The 18,116-nt window shown below is 37.0% G+C and overlaps 1 protein-coding gene across 4 annotated transcripts in view; it reads left to right on the forward strand.

Annotated features, from left to right (window-relative positions):
- Positions 1-15,123, forward strand: part of FAM133B (family with sequence similarity 133, member B) — a 29,081-nt gene extending 13,958 nt beyond the window's left edge. For 3 of the 4 annotated variants that reach the window (XM_011998276.1, XM_011998275.1, XM_011998277.1), the window contains 4 exons: positions 661-711; positions 6,527-6,619; positions 10,217-10,264; positions 13,781-15,123. In XM_011998276.1, coding sequence (XP_011853666.1) covers positions 661-711; positions 6,527-6,619; positions 10,217-10,264; positions 13,781-13,867 — 279 coding nt within the window. In that variant the 3' untranslated portion in view covers positions 13,868-15,123. The remainder of the gene's footprint in view (positions 1-660; positions 712-6,526; positions 6,620-10,216; positions 10,265-13,780) is intronic. The other variant, XM_011998278.1, reaches the window with a different exon arrangement.
- The last annotated feature ends 2,993 nt before the right edge of the window (positions 15,124-18,116 follow it).

Raw genomic sequence — 18,116 nt, forward strand, 5'->3', positions numbered from 1 at the left:
AGCAGCTGTCTGCATTTATAACAGAAAGCTGCTTGCCCCTGTGAGAGATCTTCTGGCAAAATACCTGGCATCTAGAAAGTACTCAGTAAATGTTGGTTTTCTCTTTGTCTTTTAAAGCAGAAGAGTCAGTCTCATGATAATGATGGCTAACATTTATTGAGTGGCTACTGTGTGTTAGGCACAATTCTAAGCACTTAATTTATTAACTCATTTAATCTCAACAACTTTAGAAAGTAATTTGGTAATCTATGGACAAAGTGGATAAGGAAACCAGGCTCAGGAAGATTAATAGCTAGAACTCAAAGGATTCAAAAGAAGAAATTGTTGCCTTCTCAAGTTAGAGTACAACTCCAGTGCATGTGACCACCATAAGCACACAGTCTATGGCACGAAGTCCTATTTTAAAGTAAGCTGTGTGGGTATTACAGACAATACTTTAAGAGTAAATTTGGTATACAGCCAGATAAATAAAGAAGCCTGTTTGCTTACAAGCAAATGCATACATAACATGCATTTCTCTTAAGTTTTCAGAATAATATTCTGGGATTGGAGTAGCCTTTTTTCAGTCATAGAGCAAATCACTTTTTGGGTATTTTTGTCCTTGTTCTATAATGCTGTGTCCTTAGCATTTAAAATTGATAACTACATTTCTTTGTTTAGGATAGTTTAAAAAAGAAAAAGAAGTCAAAAGATGGAACTGAGAAAGAAAAGGTAACTATACTCTTACATTGCCTTAAGATAGTCTGTCATATAATACTTAATTGACTTAAAGAAATAACAATAATGTGTACCTCTTTTTAATTTAAGAGATGTATTTATTTCATTTTTGTAATATTTTATTTCAATTTAAAGCAATTTTTAATTTGGATTCATTATTGAAGCTAAAGGATCAAAAGAGTATTCTAGGCCGAGAATTTGAATTTGTATAGATTAATGGATTATCTCAGATTAAAAATACAAAATAATGCAGATGAGCAGATTAAACATTTCTTTTGATTTCTTTTTTTCTTTTTCTTTTGAGATGTAGTCTTGCTTTGTCACCCAGGCTGGAGTACAGTGGTGCCATCTCAGCTCACTGCAGCCTCTACCTCCTGGGTTCAAGTGATTCCCCTGCCTCAGCCTCCCTGTAGTTGGGATTACAGGTGTGTGTCACCACGCCCAGCTAATTTTTGTATTTTTAGTAGAGACGGTTTTGCCATGTTGGCCAGGCTGCTCTCAAAACCCTGACCTCAGGTGATGCGCCTGCCTCAGCGTCTCCGCGCTCGGCCCATATCCTTTGATTTCTTAAATCATTTTGAAGAAGGCCCTTCCAATTAAAGAACATTAATTTCTCTTTCAAATTGAATATACTATAGATAAATATTGAAAAATCTTCTTACTATTGTAAATAGATGTTTTACCCTCATTTATAACTTATCTGTATAGTTAAAGCAGAATTTATGCCCATCTTAATTTCTGGTTTACATTTTAAATTGTTATTCTGGTTATTAAAAATAAAGAAAAACCTAAAGAGGGCAATAATAAAACTATAGACCAGTGTCACTATTTTTTTACTCAGAATTTATATTTTTTTAATGATAGAAAATGAAACTGAAATTCAGTTTCAGTTTTATTTAATATACCGTGGTACACAATGGTATATACCATATACAATGGTATATTATGTGCAGTTCACATAATATAACGTTGACATTTTAAAGCTAAAATTCATTATTAGTTAACGTATTTACAGTGTTGTGCAACCACCATCTCACATTTCAAAACTTTCATCACTCCATAAAAACACTCCATATCCATTAAATAATCACCACCACTCCCTCATTCTCTGGTAACCTCTAATGGGCATTCTGACTATGGATTTGCCTATTCTGGATTTATCATATAAAAGCAGTCATACAATATGCAACTGTTTGTGTCTTTCAGCTAGCATAGTATTTTCAAATTTCATCCAAGTTATATCATGTATCAGTACTTTGGTTTTTTGTATGGCTAAATAATATTCCATTTGTGTGTGTGTGGCGGCGCGGGGGGAGCTGATTTCTCTGTCCATTCATTTGTTGATGGACATTTGGTTTTGTTTCTACCTTTTGGCTATTATAATGATGCTATGGACATTTATAAACACAAGTTTTTGTATGGATGCATGTTTTCATTTCTCTTGGGTATATGCCTAGGAGTGGTTTACATAACAATTTGCAAATAAAAATTAATTTTAAATGTTTTTAAATTAATTTTAAAAATTAACCAGGCGTGATGTAGTCCTAGCTACTTGGGAGACTGAGCCCACAAGGTCATACCACTACACTTTATCCTGGGGGAGAGAGTGAGACCCTGCATCTAAATTTTAAAAAAATAAAATTTAATTTAAAAACACACTTAGAAAAGAAACTATAATGACCAATTCCAAGAATTCAAGGATAATTTATTAATATGATTTGCCATATTAACTGATCAAGGAAAGAAACCATATGATTATTTCAGGAGTTGCCAGAAGGACGTGATGTAATTCAGCATTAATTCCTGATTTTCAGAACAATTATAAAATAAGTGGTTACCCTGTTTAAAAAAAAAAAACAAAAAAGTGTGTGTGAAATTAAATCTGGTAACGTAGAAACATGAAATATTAAAACTGAACTGCAATTTTTAAGTACTGAAAATATTAGATACAGAGTGATATACACACATATAATCAACAAATATTAATATGTTTACCAGCTGGAATTAGTAAATGATTTATATTGGCTTCAGGTCTTGTTTTATGTAAAAAAAGAAGAAAAAAGACTGGGCACAATGACTCATGCTTGTAATCCAAACACTTTGGGAGGCTGAGGCAGGAGGATCACTTAGTTTCTCCTGAGACTGAAGTGGGAGGATCACTTAAGCTGAGAAATTGGAGGTTACAATAAGTTGTGATCATGCCACTACACTCCTGCTTGGATGACAGAGTAAGACTCCTATCTCTTTTTTTAAAAAAAAAAAAAAGTCCCCAAACTATCATTTCTTCCTTTGAGGTAGCTGATCCTGAAACTAGTGCATGTCTTTCCCATCCACATTTATATACTTTTATTACATTAGTATGTGTTCATAAATAACAGAATATTGTGTGTGTGTGTGTTTTTGTTTTTTTGTTTTTTTAGTTATACCTACGGAATGGGAAGAATATTGTGTATTATCAAAATGGTATCATTGTGTTTCCTTCTGAAACTTGTTTCTTTTCATTCAGCATTACTGTTGACATCTATCCTTATTGATACTTTCAAGTTCTGTTTTTTTTTTTTTTTTTTTTTGCTTATGGTGTTCTACTGATTAATCCACCACAAAGTATTTCGTCATTCTCCTTTTTATGGACATCTAGATTGTTTTAATTTTTCAGTAATGAAAACACTGCTGCTGTGGATATTTCTTACCCATTTCTTCTTTTACTGTTTTGTTTTGTTTTGTTTTGTTTTTCCGAGACAGAGTTTCGCTCTGTCACCCAGGCTGGAGTACAGTGGTGCAATCTCAGCTCACTGCAACCTCTGCTTCCCGGGTTCAAGCGATTCTCCTGCCTCAGCCTCCTGAATAGCTGGGATTACAGGCATGTGCCACCACACCCGGCTACTTTTTTGTATTTTCAGTAGAGATGGGGTTTTACCATGTTAGTCAGGCTGATCTCGAACTCTTGATCTTGTGATCCGCCCACCTCAGCCTCCCAAAGTGCTGGGATTACAGGTGTGAGCCACTGCGCCCAGCCAGTTACTGTTAATTTTCTAAAGGATACTTTGGACTGTAATTTCTAAGTTCTAGGATATACATTTAACTTGTGAACATTTTGCTTGCCCAAGTGTTTGTTACTTTGCATTCTTGCTAGTGTGTAAAAATACCCTTGTTTCACATACTTGTCAACCCAGGGAGATGTCATTATTGCAAATTTAATGTATACAAATGGTGGAGCTTCTTAACTTGTTTATTAGCCATTCATATTTCATTTTCTTTGCATTGCTTTTCATAGTCTTTGCCCATTTTTCTGTTGGAAAGAAACAACATTTTCTGGTTCATGGCATCTCTTTATGTGGTTTTTGTGTCTATTATAATCATATGAAGTCTTTAATTTTAAGTCACATAATCATTGTTTTTAGCCCCTTTATTATTTAAAATTGTTCTGAAAGTGCTGATAATAAAATACTCAATTAGAAAATACAGTGGAAGAAAATATCCCATTTATAGTAGTAACCAAAAAACTATAGGAAAATTTTAAAGAAGTAAGCAGTACTTATTTGAAGAAAACTATACAAGTCTATTCAGAGACATATATGAAGATTGAATAAATGGAGACTCATAACATGTTCCTGGGTATAACTTGCCATACTGGATATTAACACATTATAAGAATGTTTTAATTAACATACTACAGTACTAGTACAGGAATAGACAAAACAGTGGGACAGTGTAGAGTCCAGGTCAAAATTCGAGAATTTGTGGAATGTGGTAATATGATAAAGATGGCATTTCTTGGAACAAAATGACTAATCATTTGGAAAATACAAAGCTGGCTACTACATAAAGCCAAATCCCAGACAGCCCAGAGATTTAAATGTATGAAAACGCAACTAGAGAAAGGGTGAATATTACAATACTGGAGTGAGGAAGGCTTATGCCTCAAAACTCAGAAGGTTTTGACCATATATTTCAAATTCTGAATGGCAAAAACTGATTGCAAAAATTAAACTGTGAGCAAAGTTTAAATACCATGAACAGACTAAGAAAAACTTCTAAGAATATATAACACAAAAAATTAATGCTCTTTAATAAGGAAAAAAGAATACCACACATACACAGACAAAGAAAACACAAACTGTATTCTCTGATACGATTGATAAAGAGCCTGAGAGGGAGGCTTCTTGGTAAAGTGTGATTCATAAATGGGTGACAGACAAATTTTGGACACAGTGGGAGAAAAAGATTATCGTTTGTGTGAAGGCTATGTTGGTCTTTGATTTAGTCGTCATTATTAAAGAGTTTGTACTCATGTACACTTCATTCTATTTCAACTTTGTTTTTAATAGCAAAGAGTCCATATTCCTGCCCTCCAGAAGGAGATGGGTTAAGTAAATTTGGCATTTTCGTGAATGTTAAATGCAGCCATAAATGATGTTGTAGTTGGCATGGAAAGATATTATTGGGTGAGAAGAGCATGTTCCAAACAGCAAGTATTCATGTAATATTGTAAACATACACGTAGAAAGATGTTTCCAAAAATCTTAATAGTGTTTAATCTCTGGTAGTGGGATTTGAGTCCATTTTCTTACAATTAACATTTAACATTTCAGCCAAAATAACAATGCTGTTTGCAGAAACGAAAGGAAGTCTCCTATAATCTAGGCCATAGAGAGATCATCACTGTTAGTTTATTTCTGCATTTTTGTCTTCAAAATTAGACTCATGCTGTATAAAAAGTTTTATATCCTGAATTTTTTTATGTAAGATTAGGTGGTGAACACTTTTTCCATTGTGTAGTTTTGTTTTTGTTATGAACTACTTCAGATATACAGAACAGTGCTATGAAAAATAATAAAATGATAACCAGCATATCCACTATGCAACTAATAAATCTTAACATTTTGTTATACTTGCTTTGGGTGTTGTCATAATTTTTTATTTCTTCAAATATATATTTAAGCCCCTAAGTACTACTCCCAATCTCAGTGCCCTCTCCTTCTCCAGAGTTACTCACTTTTTCAACATTAAAAATACTAAGAGTTTAAGATTTTTTTGGCCGGGTGCAGTGGCTCATGTCTGTAATCCCAGCACTTTGGGAGGCCAAGGTAGGTGGATCACGAGATCAGGAGATCGAGACCATCCTGGCTAACACGGTGAAACCCCGTCTCTACTAAAAATACAAAAAACATTAGCCGGGCGTGGTGGCAGGCCCCTGTGGTCCCAGCTACTTGGGAGGCTGAGGCAGGAGAATGGCGTGAACCTGGGAGGCGGAGCTTGCAGTGAGCCGAGATCACACCACTGCACTCCAGCCTGGGTGACAGAGCAGGACTCTGTCTCAAAAAAAAAATTAAAAAAATTTTTTTAAACACATTATTTACATTTAACACTTTAAATGCACTAAAGGAATTACTATGTAGAGATTCTTTTAGATCATTGCAAATAATTACCCATTTATTTTCTTTTCTGCAGTACTAGGCCTATCTAATGCAATCCTGCATAGAAACAAAAGAATTAAAATGCAAAGGAACCAAATCTTACATCATCTGCATGGTTTCATATGACTGTTTAAAAGTCTATTCTGTATAATTTAAGAAAATAAGGTGGATATTACATCTAAATGGATATGTAGTTACTTCTTTTCAATTTATTTAATATTGCTTTAGTGGAATTAAAGACAAATCCTCATAAATGTTACAATTTTTAGACATTCTAAAATAAAAATGGGTAATTGTAATAATTAGAAGAATTAAATAGAACTTAGAAACATAAAATGTATGTGGCAAAGTGTATCTTTTTGAGTCAAGATAAATGTATTTATTTTTCATAGGATATTAAAGGACTCAGTAAAAAGAGAAAGATGTATTCTGAAGATAAACCTTTATCATCTGAGTCCTTGTCAGAATCAGAGTATATTGAGGAGGTAAGTATATGATCAAATCCATTTTCTCTATTTCAAAATGTTTAGTAATTGATTTAATATGACTTAGTAAAAAGAAATACTTCATATTTAATTTATTCACCTTTCTAGTATGAAAAAAAGAAAGTTATTTCATTTCAGAATGAGTTTTGCTTTTTTCCAGAAGATAATTATCTATTATTTTTTGTAATTAACCATATTTCCACATACCTTTCCGATCTTAGATATTTTTAGTCTTCTAATATTTTCTTTTTATTGTGCTACCATTCTTATTACATGAAAGAAACTGTGTAATATACAACATGTTGAAACCCAACATTCTCTCTTACATTGTTAAAATAGAATATTACATATACTATCTCAGTTTAGTTGATACTATTTAGTTGTGTTTTGAGCTACTTTTCGGGGCATAGAAAGGTGATTAAGTGGAGAAGAAATGTTGGCAGGAAACATATCATATTACTTAGTTGTGAGAACTAAATGAGATGATAAATTACGAAAGGCATTGCATCATACCTGAGACAGAGTAAATGGTGGCTAAAGGTTGCATAATTCTTGGTGTTACACTAAAATCTAAGCCAAGTTTGCCCTAGAATCACTTATCTTTAAAACTGTAGCTTTCTTTGGCGATCAACATGTTTAATCCGCCAATGGTATAATCTAAAAGAGTTGAGGATCTTACCCCTGCTTACAAGGGGTGGTAGCAGATTGCAACAAGAGCTGGTTTTCGTGATTCCTTAGTTGTTTCCGTATTAGCCTCCCCCTGTATCAGTCCTGCCCAGCTCTGTCTGTCTACTGTATTCCTCATCTCCCCATTCCCTGAGTCTTGCATTCTTGTTTGTTTGTGCCTCTCTCCTTTCTGATTTCATTGTTCTTGGTCTGCAACAGTGGCACTTGGTCCTGTAAGATCTGTTGCCCCCATTTTATAGCAGTGTCTTGTAATTGCTCCTGAAATGAAAGCTAACGCTGAGGCAAGAAGGTTGCTTGAGCCCTGGAGTTTGAGGCTGCAGTACACTCTGATCCCACCTGTGAATAGCCACTGCACTCTAGCCCAGGCGACATAGCAAGACCCCATCTCTAAAAAAATAATAATGATAATAATGTGTAATTTTATGAAATTGTATTTCAGTGTAAATGCTAGAATGCCATAACACCAGGCCAGGCGCAGTGGCTCGTGCTTATAATCCCAGCACTTTGGGAGGCTGAGGCGGGTGGATCACCTGAGATCAGGAGTTCCAGACCAGCTTGGCCAGCATGGTGAAACACCATCTCTGCTAAAAAAAAAAAAAAAAAAAAAAAAAATTAACCAGGCGTGGTGCCTGTAATCCCAGCTACTCGGGAGGCTGAGGTGGGAGAATCACTTGAACCTGGGAGGCGGAGGTTGCAGTGAGCCAAGATCACACTATCACACTCCAGCCTGGGCAACAGAGTGAAACTCCATCTTAATCAATCGATCAATGCAATAACACCAGAAGACATAGAATCTTAAGAAAAAAACAAAATGCAGGCTCTAGCAGGTGTATTACATATGCCCTTCAAAAACCATATGGTGGCATTATCTTAAAATGTATCTTAAAATCCTGCACAAGAGGCTGGGTGCAGTGGCTCAGCCTCTTGTGGCACCTGTAATCTCAGCAATTTGGGAGGCTGTGGCAGGAGAATCAGTTCAGACCAGGAGTTCACGACCAGCTTGGGCAACATAACAAGACCCTGTCTCTTTAAAAAAAATTTTTTTTTTTTTAATTTAGTTTCTGGGCCGGGTGTGGTGGCTCACGCCTGTATCCCAGCACTTCGGAAGGTAAAGGCAGTTGGATCACCTGAGGTCAGCAGTTAAAGAGCAGCCTGGCCAACATGGCAAAACCCTGTCTCTACTAAAAATACAAAAATTAGCCAGACACGGTGGCACAGGCCCATAATCCCAGCTACTCAGGAGACTGAGGCAGGAGAATCGCTTGAACCAGGAAGGCGGAGGCTGCAGTGAGCCAAGATCGCACCACTGCACTCCATCCTGGGCAACAGAGCGAGACTTTGTCCAAAAAAAATAATTAGTTTCTGTGTTGTAAACAGGTTCATCACGTGAATGTTTAGCAGGCTATTCAAAAGCTGTGGAGGATGTACAGGGCTGTTCAGGACATGGCGTGACAGCATCCCTCATCTCTGCCTGGCTAAATATAGATGCAGTACATCTGTCACCCTTAGTCATTGTAATAACAAGAATAACAATAAAAATATTGTTTCCTAGGTGCTCGGTAAAAAGAGCTAGTGAGTTAGTGATCTCTGTTGTGAGCTTGTGATCTCTAATGCTTATGTGTTGTATTTTTTTTAGTCCTTATGCTTTCTTTTATTGTTGATTGCATTTTAATGTATTTGTGATGTATTTAATATTGTAGTCACTCAGCAGCGAAACCATACAATTCAACATTAGGCAAATTTATAAATATTGTTTTATATGTAATGTATTAGTATTGTATTATGTTTGTCTGCTACATGGTAGCAAGTTTAATATGAAATATCTTACATTTGGGCTTAACATGTAATATGAAAGCTTATGAAAGCTTTGACAACTTTCAGTTTATTTATTTTTATTTTTTTAGAGGTAGCTTCTTGCTCTGTCGCCCAGGCTGGAGTGCAACAGTATAGTCATAGATCACTGCAGCCTGGAACTCCTGGGCTCAAGTGTTTTTCCACCTCACCCTCCCAAGTAGCTAGGACTACAGTCACATGCCACCATACCCCACTAATTTTTAGCAAAAATTTTTTTGTAGAGGTGGAGTCTTAACTCGGTTACCGAGGCTGGTCTTGAACTCCTGGCCTCAAGCAGTTCTCCCACCTTGGCCTATCAAAGCGCTGGGATCACAGGCACGAACCACTGCTCCCTGCCTCAGTTTAGTTTAAATCCAGTGTACCACACTCAAAAAGACTGAAATAAAATATAAATGGGATGATAATTCTTACTTAGAATTTTAAGCTGTTGGCTTATACTAACTACACTGAATATAGAGCTACCATTTGTTGAGCACCATAGAGTGAGAGATATACCTGCTGTATTTTAGGCACTTCCCCTTGAGGGTGGATATTATCTCCATTTTACAGATGTTGAGAGTAAGATAGGATTCAGACATTAATCTGTCTCATTTCAGAGCTGATTTTTTTTTTGCCTGTTTTGAGACAAGGTCTCACTCTGTCACCCAGGCTGGAGTGCAGTGGCGCAAACAGGGCTCACTGCAGCCTCAACCTCCTGGGCTCAAGTGATCCTCCCACCTCACCCTTCCAAGTAGCTGGGACTACAGGCACATGCCACTGTGCCCAGCTATTTTTTTTTTTTTTCCCTTGGTAGAGATGGGGTACTCTCACTATGTTGCTCAGGCTAGCCTTGAACTCCTGGATTCAAGCAAGCCTCCTGCCTTGGCCTCCCAAAGTGCTGAGATTATATGTTTTTTATTGAAACCTCGTTGAGATGTAACAGGAGTTATTTTAAATGTCCTGTGATTGTCAAAACATTTAAATTTTGAAGATGCAAGATAGAGAATGAAAGAAAAATGCTTTGAGTGCAAATTACATGTTTGTCTTCTGTTCTCCACAAAAATTAAAACTTTCTAGGTGCGAGCAAAAAAGAAGAAAAGCAGTGAAGAACGAGAAAAAGCAACAGCAAGTATCTCTTAACATTTTTACAGACAATAGCATAGGTGTTTTGGTTTAATATAAAATGAGTCATGGTAAAGCTTGATTGGATTTACTGGGACCAAATAAGTATTTGTTGGGAAAGGTGTGGTGTGTTCAGCAGCTTCACTTAATGGGTAGGAGAAAGTCAAAATGGTTCATGAAAAATAAAAAATGCCCTGGTAGCAAGCATGTCCTGTTTCCATTTCAGTATTTTACTGTTAGAAATATAAACTCAGGGCCGGGCGCAGTGGGTCACGAGGTCAGGAGATCGAGACCATCCTGGCTAACACGGTGAAACCCTGTCTCTACTAAAAACACAAAAAAATTAGCCCGGCGTGGTCACGGGTGCCTGTAGTCCCAGCTACTCGGGAGACTGAGGCAGGAGAATGGATGAACCCGGGAGGCGGAGCTTGCAGTGAGCCTAGATCACGCCACTGCACTCCAGCCTGGGCGACAGAGTGGGGCACGGTGGCTCACACCTGTAATCCCAGCACTTTGGGAGGCCGAGACCGGTGGATCACGAGGTCAGGAGTTCAAAATCAGCCTGGCCAATATGGTGAAACCTCGTCTCTACTTAAAAAAAAAAAAAATACAAAAATTCGCTGGGCGTGGTGGTGGATACCTGTAATCCAGCTACTCAGGAGGCTGAGGCAGGAGAATCGCTTGAACCTGGGCGGCAGAGGTTGCAGTGAGCTGAGATCGCTCCACTGCACTCCAGCCTTGGCAACAGAGCAAGATTCCGTCTCAAAAAAAATAAAAAAGAAGAAATATAAGCTCAAATTTCTGTTTGACTTTCTTAAGCTACAATATGAAATATGAGAGACCAAAGGTATGGTGATTTCCATTATCTTTGATAATAGTTACTTTCAAATCAGCCAAATCTGGTAATAACAGAAAAAGCCTCTCCAAGCACTAGCTGCAATGAAAAAATAAGAATATGACAACATAAATTACTCATTAATAAAGATTATTTTGATAGTTTTTAAAGCCAAACTCTGCTATTAATGCAAATTGAGAAGAAAAGAGAAAGAAGAGGCAAATTAAGGAAAATAGAAGTAGTATCCAAATAAGAAGGAGATCAACCAAGAGAAAATGGTTAACAGATTATTTTCAAAGAGTAATGCAAACAATATCAGCAAAGTAATTTAGGGGGCCTCAGTATAAATGTGAGCGATGACCTTTGAAGGCATTTTCTTAAGGAAAGGCGAAAGAAAAACGAAAACATCATCATTGGTAGGTTTGAGTAACCCCTTCCCAGAATTTCCCTGACTCTTCAAATGAGGTACCTTCTCTGATAGGAAGGCTCACCTAGTAATGATTCAGAAATAACATTTTATATGCTCCAAGCCTACTTTGTTTGTTTTTTCTGAATGTGAAAGTAGTTTGGGTGAAGATAGCTTTGGTCTGTGGTTCAGATTAATTAAGACATAACCACATTAGTATTTGCATACTTTCACGTTTCTATGCTTTCAGCTAGTTGTGTATGTATGAAGCATTTCTATGCAGGCACTTAGTCTTAAGAGTATAATGGAGTTCAAGATAGAAGAGTATGATACGTGAGAGAGATACTGTGGGGAGGGACTCATGAAATCCTCGCTGAGGAAGTGAAATTAAGCTGAAATCTGATTTATAAGAAAGAGCCAACCACATGAAGATCAAAGGAAAGAATATCCTAGGCAGAGGGAAGAGCTCTTAAGGACCTATAGTGAGAATAAGCTTGTTATATTTGAGGGACTAAGAGAAGGTAAGTGGCTTAATGCCATACAATGCCATACAGTGAGGGTAGCAAGTAAGCAGAGGCTTACTTACTTTACACAGCAGAGTGTGTTTTCATCAGAATGTTACAAGAAGCTGTTCTGAGGATTTTAAACAAAGGTGACTTAAATATTTTACATTTTGTAAATGCTTTGGTACAGGAGATAAGTGGGCACAAGTGAGGAATGACGTTTGTACAGCAGTGATAGTAATGGAGTTGGACTGGCAAGGATGGATTTGAGATATATTTTGGACTTAGATGGTAAGACTTCCTTGGTGCTTTGAATGTGGACATTGGAGTTAAAGCAAAGAGCAGAATCAAAGATAGCTTAGATTCTTTGACTTAAGCAAAATGACAGATAAGTAGTGCCAGTTACTAAGATGGCTGAGGATTTGGAGAGAAAAATGAAGCATTTTGTTGTGGTAATTTCAGATATGCCTACCAGACATCCCAGGTAGAGCTGTTAATGAGGCACTTACAGTCCTGAGGTCAAAGTGTAGGACTGCATATAAAGATTGGGGCTTCATTGGTGTTTAAGTGGGAAGTAAAGCATGTGACTGGAAGAGTATGTGGAAAACAACGGAAGGAAGCCCCAGAAAAGCCGAGTAGAGGAAGAAGAGCAGGCAAAGGAAATGAAGAGGTCTTAGTGATAGAAGAAAACCAGCAGAGAGGTGTCATGGAAGCTAAGAAGAAAATGATTTTTAGAAGAGAGTGCTCAGCTGTCCTTTTGTGGGGAAAAAAAAAGCAATCTGTACCCAAAACTTAGTTTTAAAAGCCCAAATTACAAGATTTTGGAAAGTTCCCTATGTACTTCAAACATGTAGTGAAAAAAGAATGATGAAAATTAGCTTAGTGCCACAGAGTGGTAGAGGCCTTTGAGAGAGGGGAGAGTAGGTAGTGCTGATAGATAGGAAATGGATAGGAAGCTCTGCTGTTACCATCCTTATAGGTCTCTTCTCCTTTCTTGCTTTTCATTTTCTTCTCTTGAATATCAATACACTAGCAGCAGTTGGTACCACCTTTCCAAAGTATCTATGTTTCTAAAAGTTCTGCCTTCTGTAACAAATAGGAGAGTCAGACTTCAACAAAACTCCAGCTCCCTTCAGTTCACTCAGTTAAACTACTTTTACCAGGCTTTAGTGGCATTTTCTTCTAAAAATCAGACATCTGTTTTGCTTAACAAAATAAACTTTTTAACTATATATTGATGCTTTGTACTAATTAGTTGATCTTAATTTAATAATTTAATTTAATAATTACAACAACTTCAATTAGTGCTGCCAGTCTGAGCAGTACACAATACCTGTGTTCCTATTTACTTAAAACTAGCAAATTTAATATTTCTGTTCTGTCTGAAAACTGTCTTACAAAAACAATTATGTTTTTCTGTGGTTACTGCTTTTCAGTAACTGCAATTACTTTACCTTTAGAAGTTATATAGCATGAAATATAATGATTGGTAGCGTGATTCAATTGAATTTATTTCCTATAGGAAATTTTGTTAGAAGTTACGTTAATGTGCTAATGACTTAAGACTTTCTCCCTATCTTTTTGAAAATCAACAAGAACTCTTTTAGTCCTCATATGATGCTGGTTGTTGACACTTTTCAAGAAATGTTTTGAGTAGTTTACTTGGTTGTGTGGATTGTTTGGAATTATGTAGTAGCTTAGGAGAAGCATGGTAAAGATGCTTTTAATTTGCATATTTTTATATAGTAATGTATAACATGGAATTATCTTTACAGGAAAAAACGAAAAAGAAAAAGAAGCATAAGAAACACAGTAAGAAGAAGAAAAAGAAGGCTGCTAGTTCAAGTCCTGACTCACCATAACATTAAGAAAAATCAGGATTCCCTTCTAAAGAAAGTGCAATGTCTGAGGAAATTTCAACTGTGAAAACTACAACATATTTACTAAAATGCATGAATTTTCTTGTTTTTAGAATTATTCCTGGACTATTCAGTAGCCACTCAGATGCCACTGTGTGAAAGGGCCATAAATGTTGCCTGCTGCTTGAACATCTTTTTTTTTTTTCTTCCAGTGCTTGATAACTCTGGGAGATAAGACACTGCAGTCATACTAGTGGTTAAGATATTTGGGAATAAAATTAATACTTTTGACTAGAAGTGTCTAAGGATAAACCAACAGAAATTGAATCTGGATGTATCTTTAAGATGTAATCAGAAATGACCAGATGACTCTAGTTAAAATTTTTGAAGGAGGGATTACATTAATATTTTAAAACCCTTACTCTGTAGATAAGTGTATTTTAATTTTTTCCCCTTGTATACTTTTATTTACCTGGGGAAGGAGCTTTTAGGGTTGGGGGGGTGGTTTGCTATCTCTTTAGCTAGCAGAATAGTGTGCCTTTGATCCTCACACATCCTATATTCTGGACACAGTAGCCATGCTTCACAGGGAGGTCAGAGCTGGCTACCAGCAGTCTTGCCCTTTACTGAGCTTAGTGTCATCCTTGGATGCTGTCATATGCTGCTTTCAGTGAACCAGAGAAACAGCCATTTGCAGCATGAGAAAGCCCCAAAAGCTCTGAGATTTACCTCCACTTCAGTAATAATGAAAATTTTTTAGCATTAGAATGTGTTATGTCATTTGAATTAATTTTGATTACACTTTGGCTTGGGAGAGGAATTATTTTAAATAGACACTGGTACTTTTTGAACTTGATAGCTAAAGATTCTAAAATGCATGTTTTATACTAAGTTTTAACCAGTCAGGAAAATTTTATGTAACCAGTGATAGTTTATTTTTTGTATGAATTTTGTTTAGGCTGCAATGTTTAGCTTTTGTTAACTCCTCACTCTTGCTGTCTTAAGTTCATTACTATGTTTAATGGCCTACTTGCCAAGATATTTAGCATGTAAAAAGCAGGATTTTGATTTAAAAAAAAAAAAAAAAAAGGCTTCATATTGAAGCTGAGACTTACAATAACAAGTTGAGTGGCAAGCCTGGTATGCTGTGTCTTATTGCCAGAATCTTAGTAAATGTAATGTTTTAAAAGTTTGTTGTCTTTGTATATTAATAGCAAATTATGACAAGTTAAGTTTAAATAAGAGTTACATTATTGCTCTCCCTGTGTCATATTTTACTAAGATTTTGTGCCTCATATCTACTGCTGACTTGTTTACTAGGAATGTTAAAAGGAACTGATAATTCATTTTCATTTTACATTTTTATATAATCAGGTAACATGAAATACAACTTGATGTACAATTTTGCCTGTTACAAAGGATGTGCTAATTATAGTGGTATATGCACAGAACATGTTGGCATGACAACAGGCTGAATAAATAGCTATTTTACTTAAAAATAGCTGTGTTCTTATCAGCTCCCTTTGGACTGCAAGTAAACTTACACAGATAAGAAACACTCCTAGATGTTAAGCCTGAAATAAATAAGACATCCCTAAATTTTTAGCTATTAAAAAAACACACATCTTGGTTTCTTTAAATTTCATACTCAAAGGTGCATACTATTTCCTAATAAAAGGTATCTGTATGCTTTTGAATACACAGAAAATTTAAGGGACGTTGTGCATGCAAAAGAAAGTTTCCTAGAATTGTTGTTCGTGAAAATGCCAGAAGATAAGTTGATCAAATCACATGGTCATCACTTTTGTTATGACACAGAACTGCAGATTTACAGACTAGTCCGTTATATAAAGATTATATTCCGCTAGAAGCAACTGTTCATTTTATTAGACTGGGGGAGAAGGTGATTTGGTGAAGAACTGTATTCTTTCCAGAATGTGTTAACTGTCTGGACAACACTTTTTTCTAGTCCTGTGTTGGTAGCCTTAACAGCCTCCTAACAAAGTATGGAAAGAAAAGAAAATTTGACATAGTAATTTTATTTTTATTTATTTATTTTGTGTGTGTGTGTGTGTGTGTGTGTGACAGGGTCTCTGTTTCCTGGACTGGAGTGCAGTGGTGTGATTTCAGCTCACTGTAGCCTTGACTCCCAGGCTTAAGTGATCCTCCCACCTCAATCTCCGAGTAGCTGGGACTTCAGGCGCACACCACCATGCCTGGCTAATTTTTTTTATTTTTTGTAGAGACGGGGTTTCACCATGTTGCCCAGGCTGGTCCCAAACTCCTGAGCTCAAGTGACCCACCCACCTCCGCCTCCCAAAGTACTAGGATTACAGGCATGAGCCACTGCGCCTAGCTGACAGAGTAATATTATCAGTTAGGTTTATTCCAAAGTTATTACCCCTGTGCAAATTACATCTCTTCCTCCCTTCCAAACTACCCTTTTTCTTGACAAACTTTACACCAATTTTTTACAAATAGAAGGCATGTTACTAGGATAACGGTACTGGAATAGCTGCTGTAAATCAGTGGATGTTCCAGATAGAAAAATTGGCTTTATACTCGTATTACCTCTTTGTAATTGTTTGGATTCCTTTAGCTGTCGTTAGTATAGTTAGATGTTTTAAATACCATTAGAGTGTCCTGAATTTATTTTAACTAGAATACAGATTGACATTCCTTCAATCAAGATGTATTAAAAACCTATTGCTTAATTTTCTGACATTTCTTGGAGACCCATAGACAGGACTCATGGAAACCAAGTGAGAACAGCTATTCTTCAGACTTAAGTGACAGGGTTCATACTTTTTTAAAAATTGCCACTTTTTAACTGAAAGTCTATGAATACTCATCTATTTGCTTAAGAAAAGTTTTGAGAAACTTTTTTCCCCAAAACTGTATTTAATCATAGGTCACTGCATCCTTGACTTCCCAGGCTCAAGCCAGCCTCCCACTTCAGCCTTCCCAGTGACTGGAGTCTGTGACAGGCATGCCCCGCCACACCTAGCTAATTTTTTTTTTTTGTAGAGACAGGATCTCCCTGTGTTGCACAGGCTGGTCTCAAACTCCTGGGCTCAAGCAGTCCTCCCACCTCGTTTTCCCAAAGTGCTGCGATTATAGGCATAGGCCACCACGCCCAGCCTTTGCCATATTTTAAATTTGGGTTTTATATTTTATTTGAAAGTAAGAATCTAGTGCCCTAAATTGTAAAAATCACTTTAATACATTTTCTCGCCTTACCACAGTGAAGGCCAGCAGACATAGATTACGTGTTTGTTCTCTCTACCAGGATTTTACAATCAAGTTAGAACAGTTGACATTTTAGTCAACTTTGGCATAATCACACCATGTTATCCTACCAGTCAACCCAATCAAAGTTGAAGGGGTAAAAGTGAGTTTTTACATTTTTCTAGAAGCTCCCAGATAGAAGCATTTGTTTGGATATCATAAAAGGGTGCTTGGTTAGAGTTCGGAGAAGGTTGTAACCTTTGAAGGAGCTGCTGATAGCCTGGGAAATTACTTCAGCTTGAAGAATAAGGTATTTGTGATTTTACTTAGTTGTTACGTGTTCAAATATGTTTTCAACTGTTCTGTTGCTGCTGAAGGAGTATAAATGATACCAAATACCACTTAAGTGGTGTTCAGCCCTGAAGAAAAATGTTGGAATTGCTATAAATTTTTAAATCACATTAGCTGGGTGTGGTGACTTGTGCCCGCAGCCCATACTTGGGTGGCTGAAGTGGAGGATGGATTGAGCCTGGGAAGCCGAAGTTGCAGTGAGCTATGATTGTGCCACTACACTTTAGCTTGGGCAATGTGACACAGCAAGACCCTGTCTAAAAAAAATAGGCCAGTCATGGTGCCTCAGGCCTGTAATCCCAGTAATTAGGGAGGTGGAGGTGGGTGGATCGCTTGAGCCCAGGAATTCAAGACCAGCCTGGGCAACATGGCAAAACCCCATCTCTACAAAAAATGCAAAAGATAAGCCAGGTGTGGTGGTGCATGCCTGTAATTTCCACATATTCACGAGGCTGAGGTGGGAGGATTGCTTGAGCCCCAGGAGGTGGAAGTTGCATTGAGCTGAGATGGCGCCACTGCACTGCATCCTAGGCAACGTGGCAGAGCAAGACCCTGTCTCAAAAAGAAAATAATAAAATTTCAGGCCGGGCGCGGTGGCTCAAGCCTGTAATCCCAGCACTTTGGGAGGCCGAGATGGGCGGATCACGAGGTCAGGAGATCGAGACCATCCTGG

Source organism: Mandrillus leucophaeus, unplaced genomic scaffold (genome assembly GCF_000951045.1).
Source record: "Mandrillus leucophaeus isolate KB7577 unplaced genomic scaffold, Mleu.le_1.0 Scaffold565, whole genome shotgun sequence".
In the NCBI taxonomy this organism is placed as follows: Eukaryota; Metazoa; Chordata; class Mammalia; order Primates; family Cercopithecidae; genus Mandrillus; species Mandrillus leucophaeus.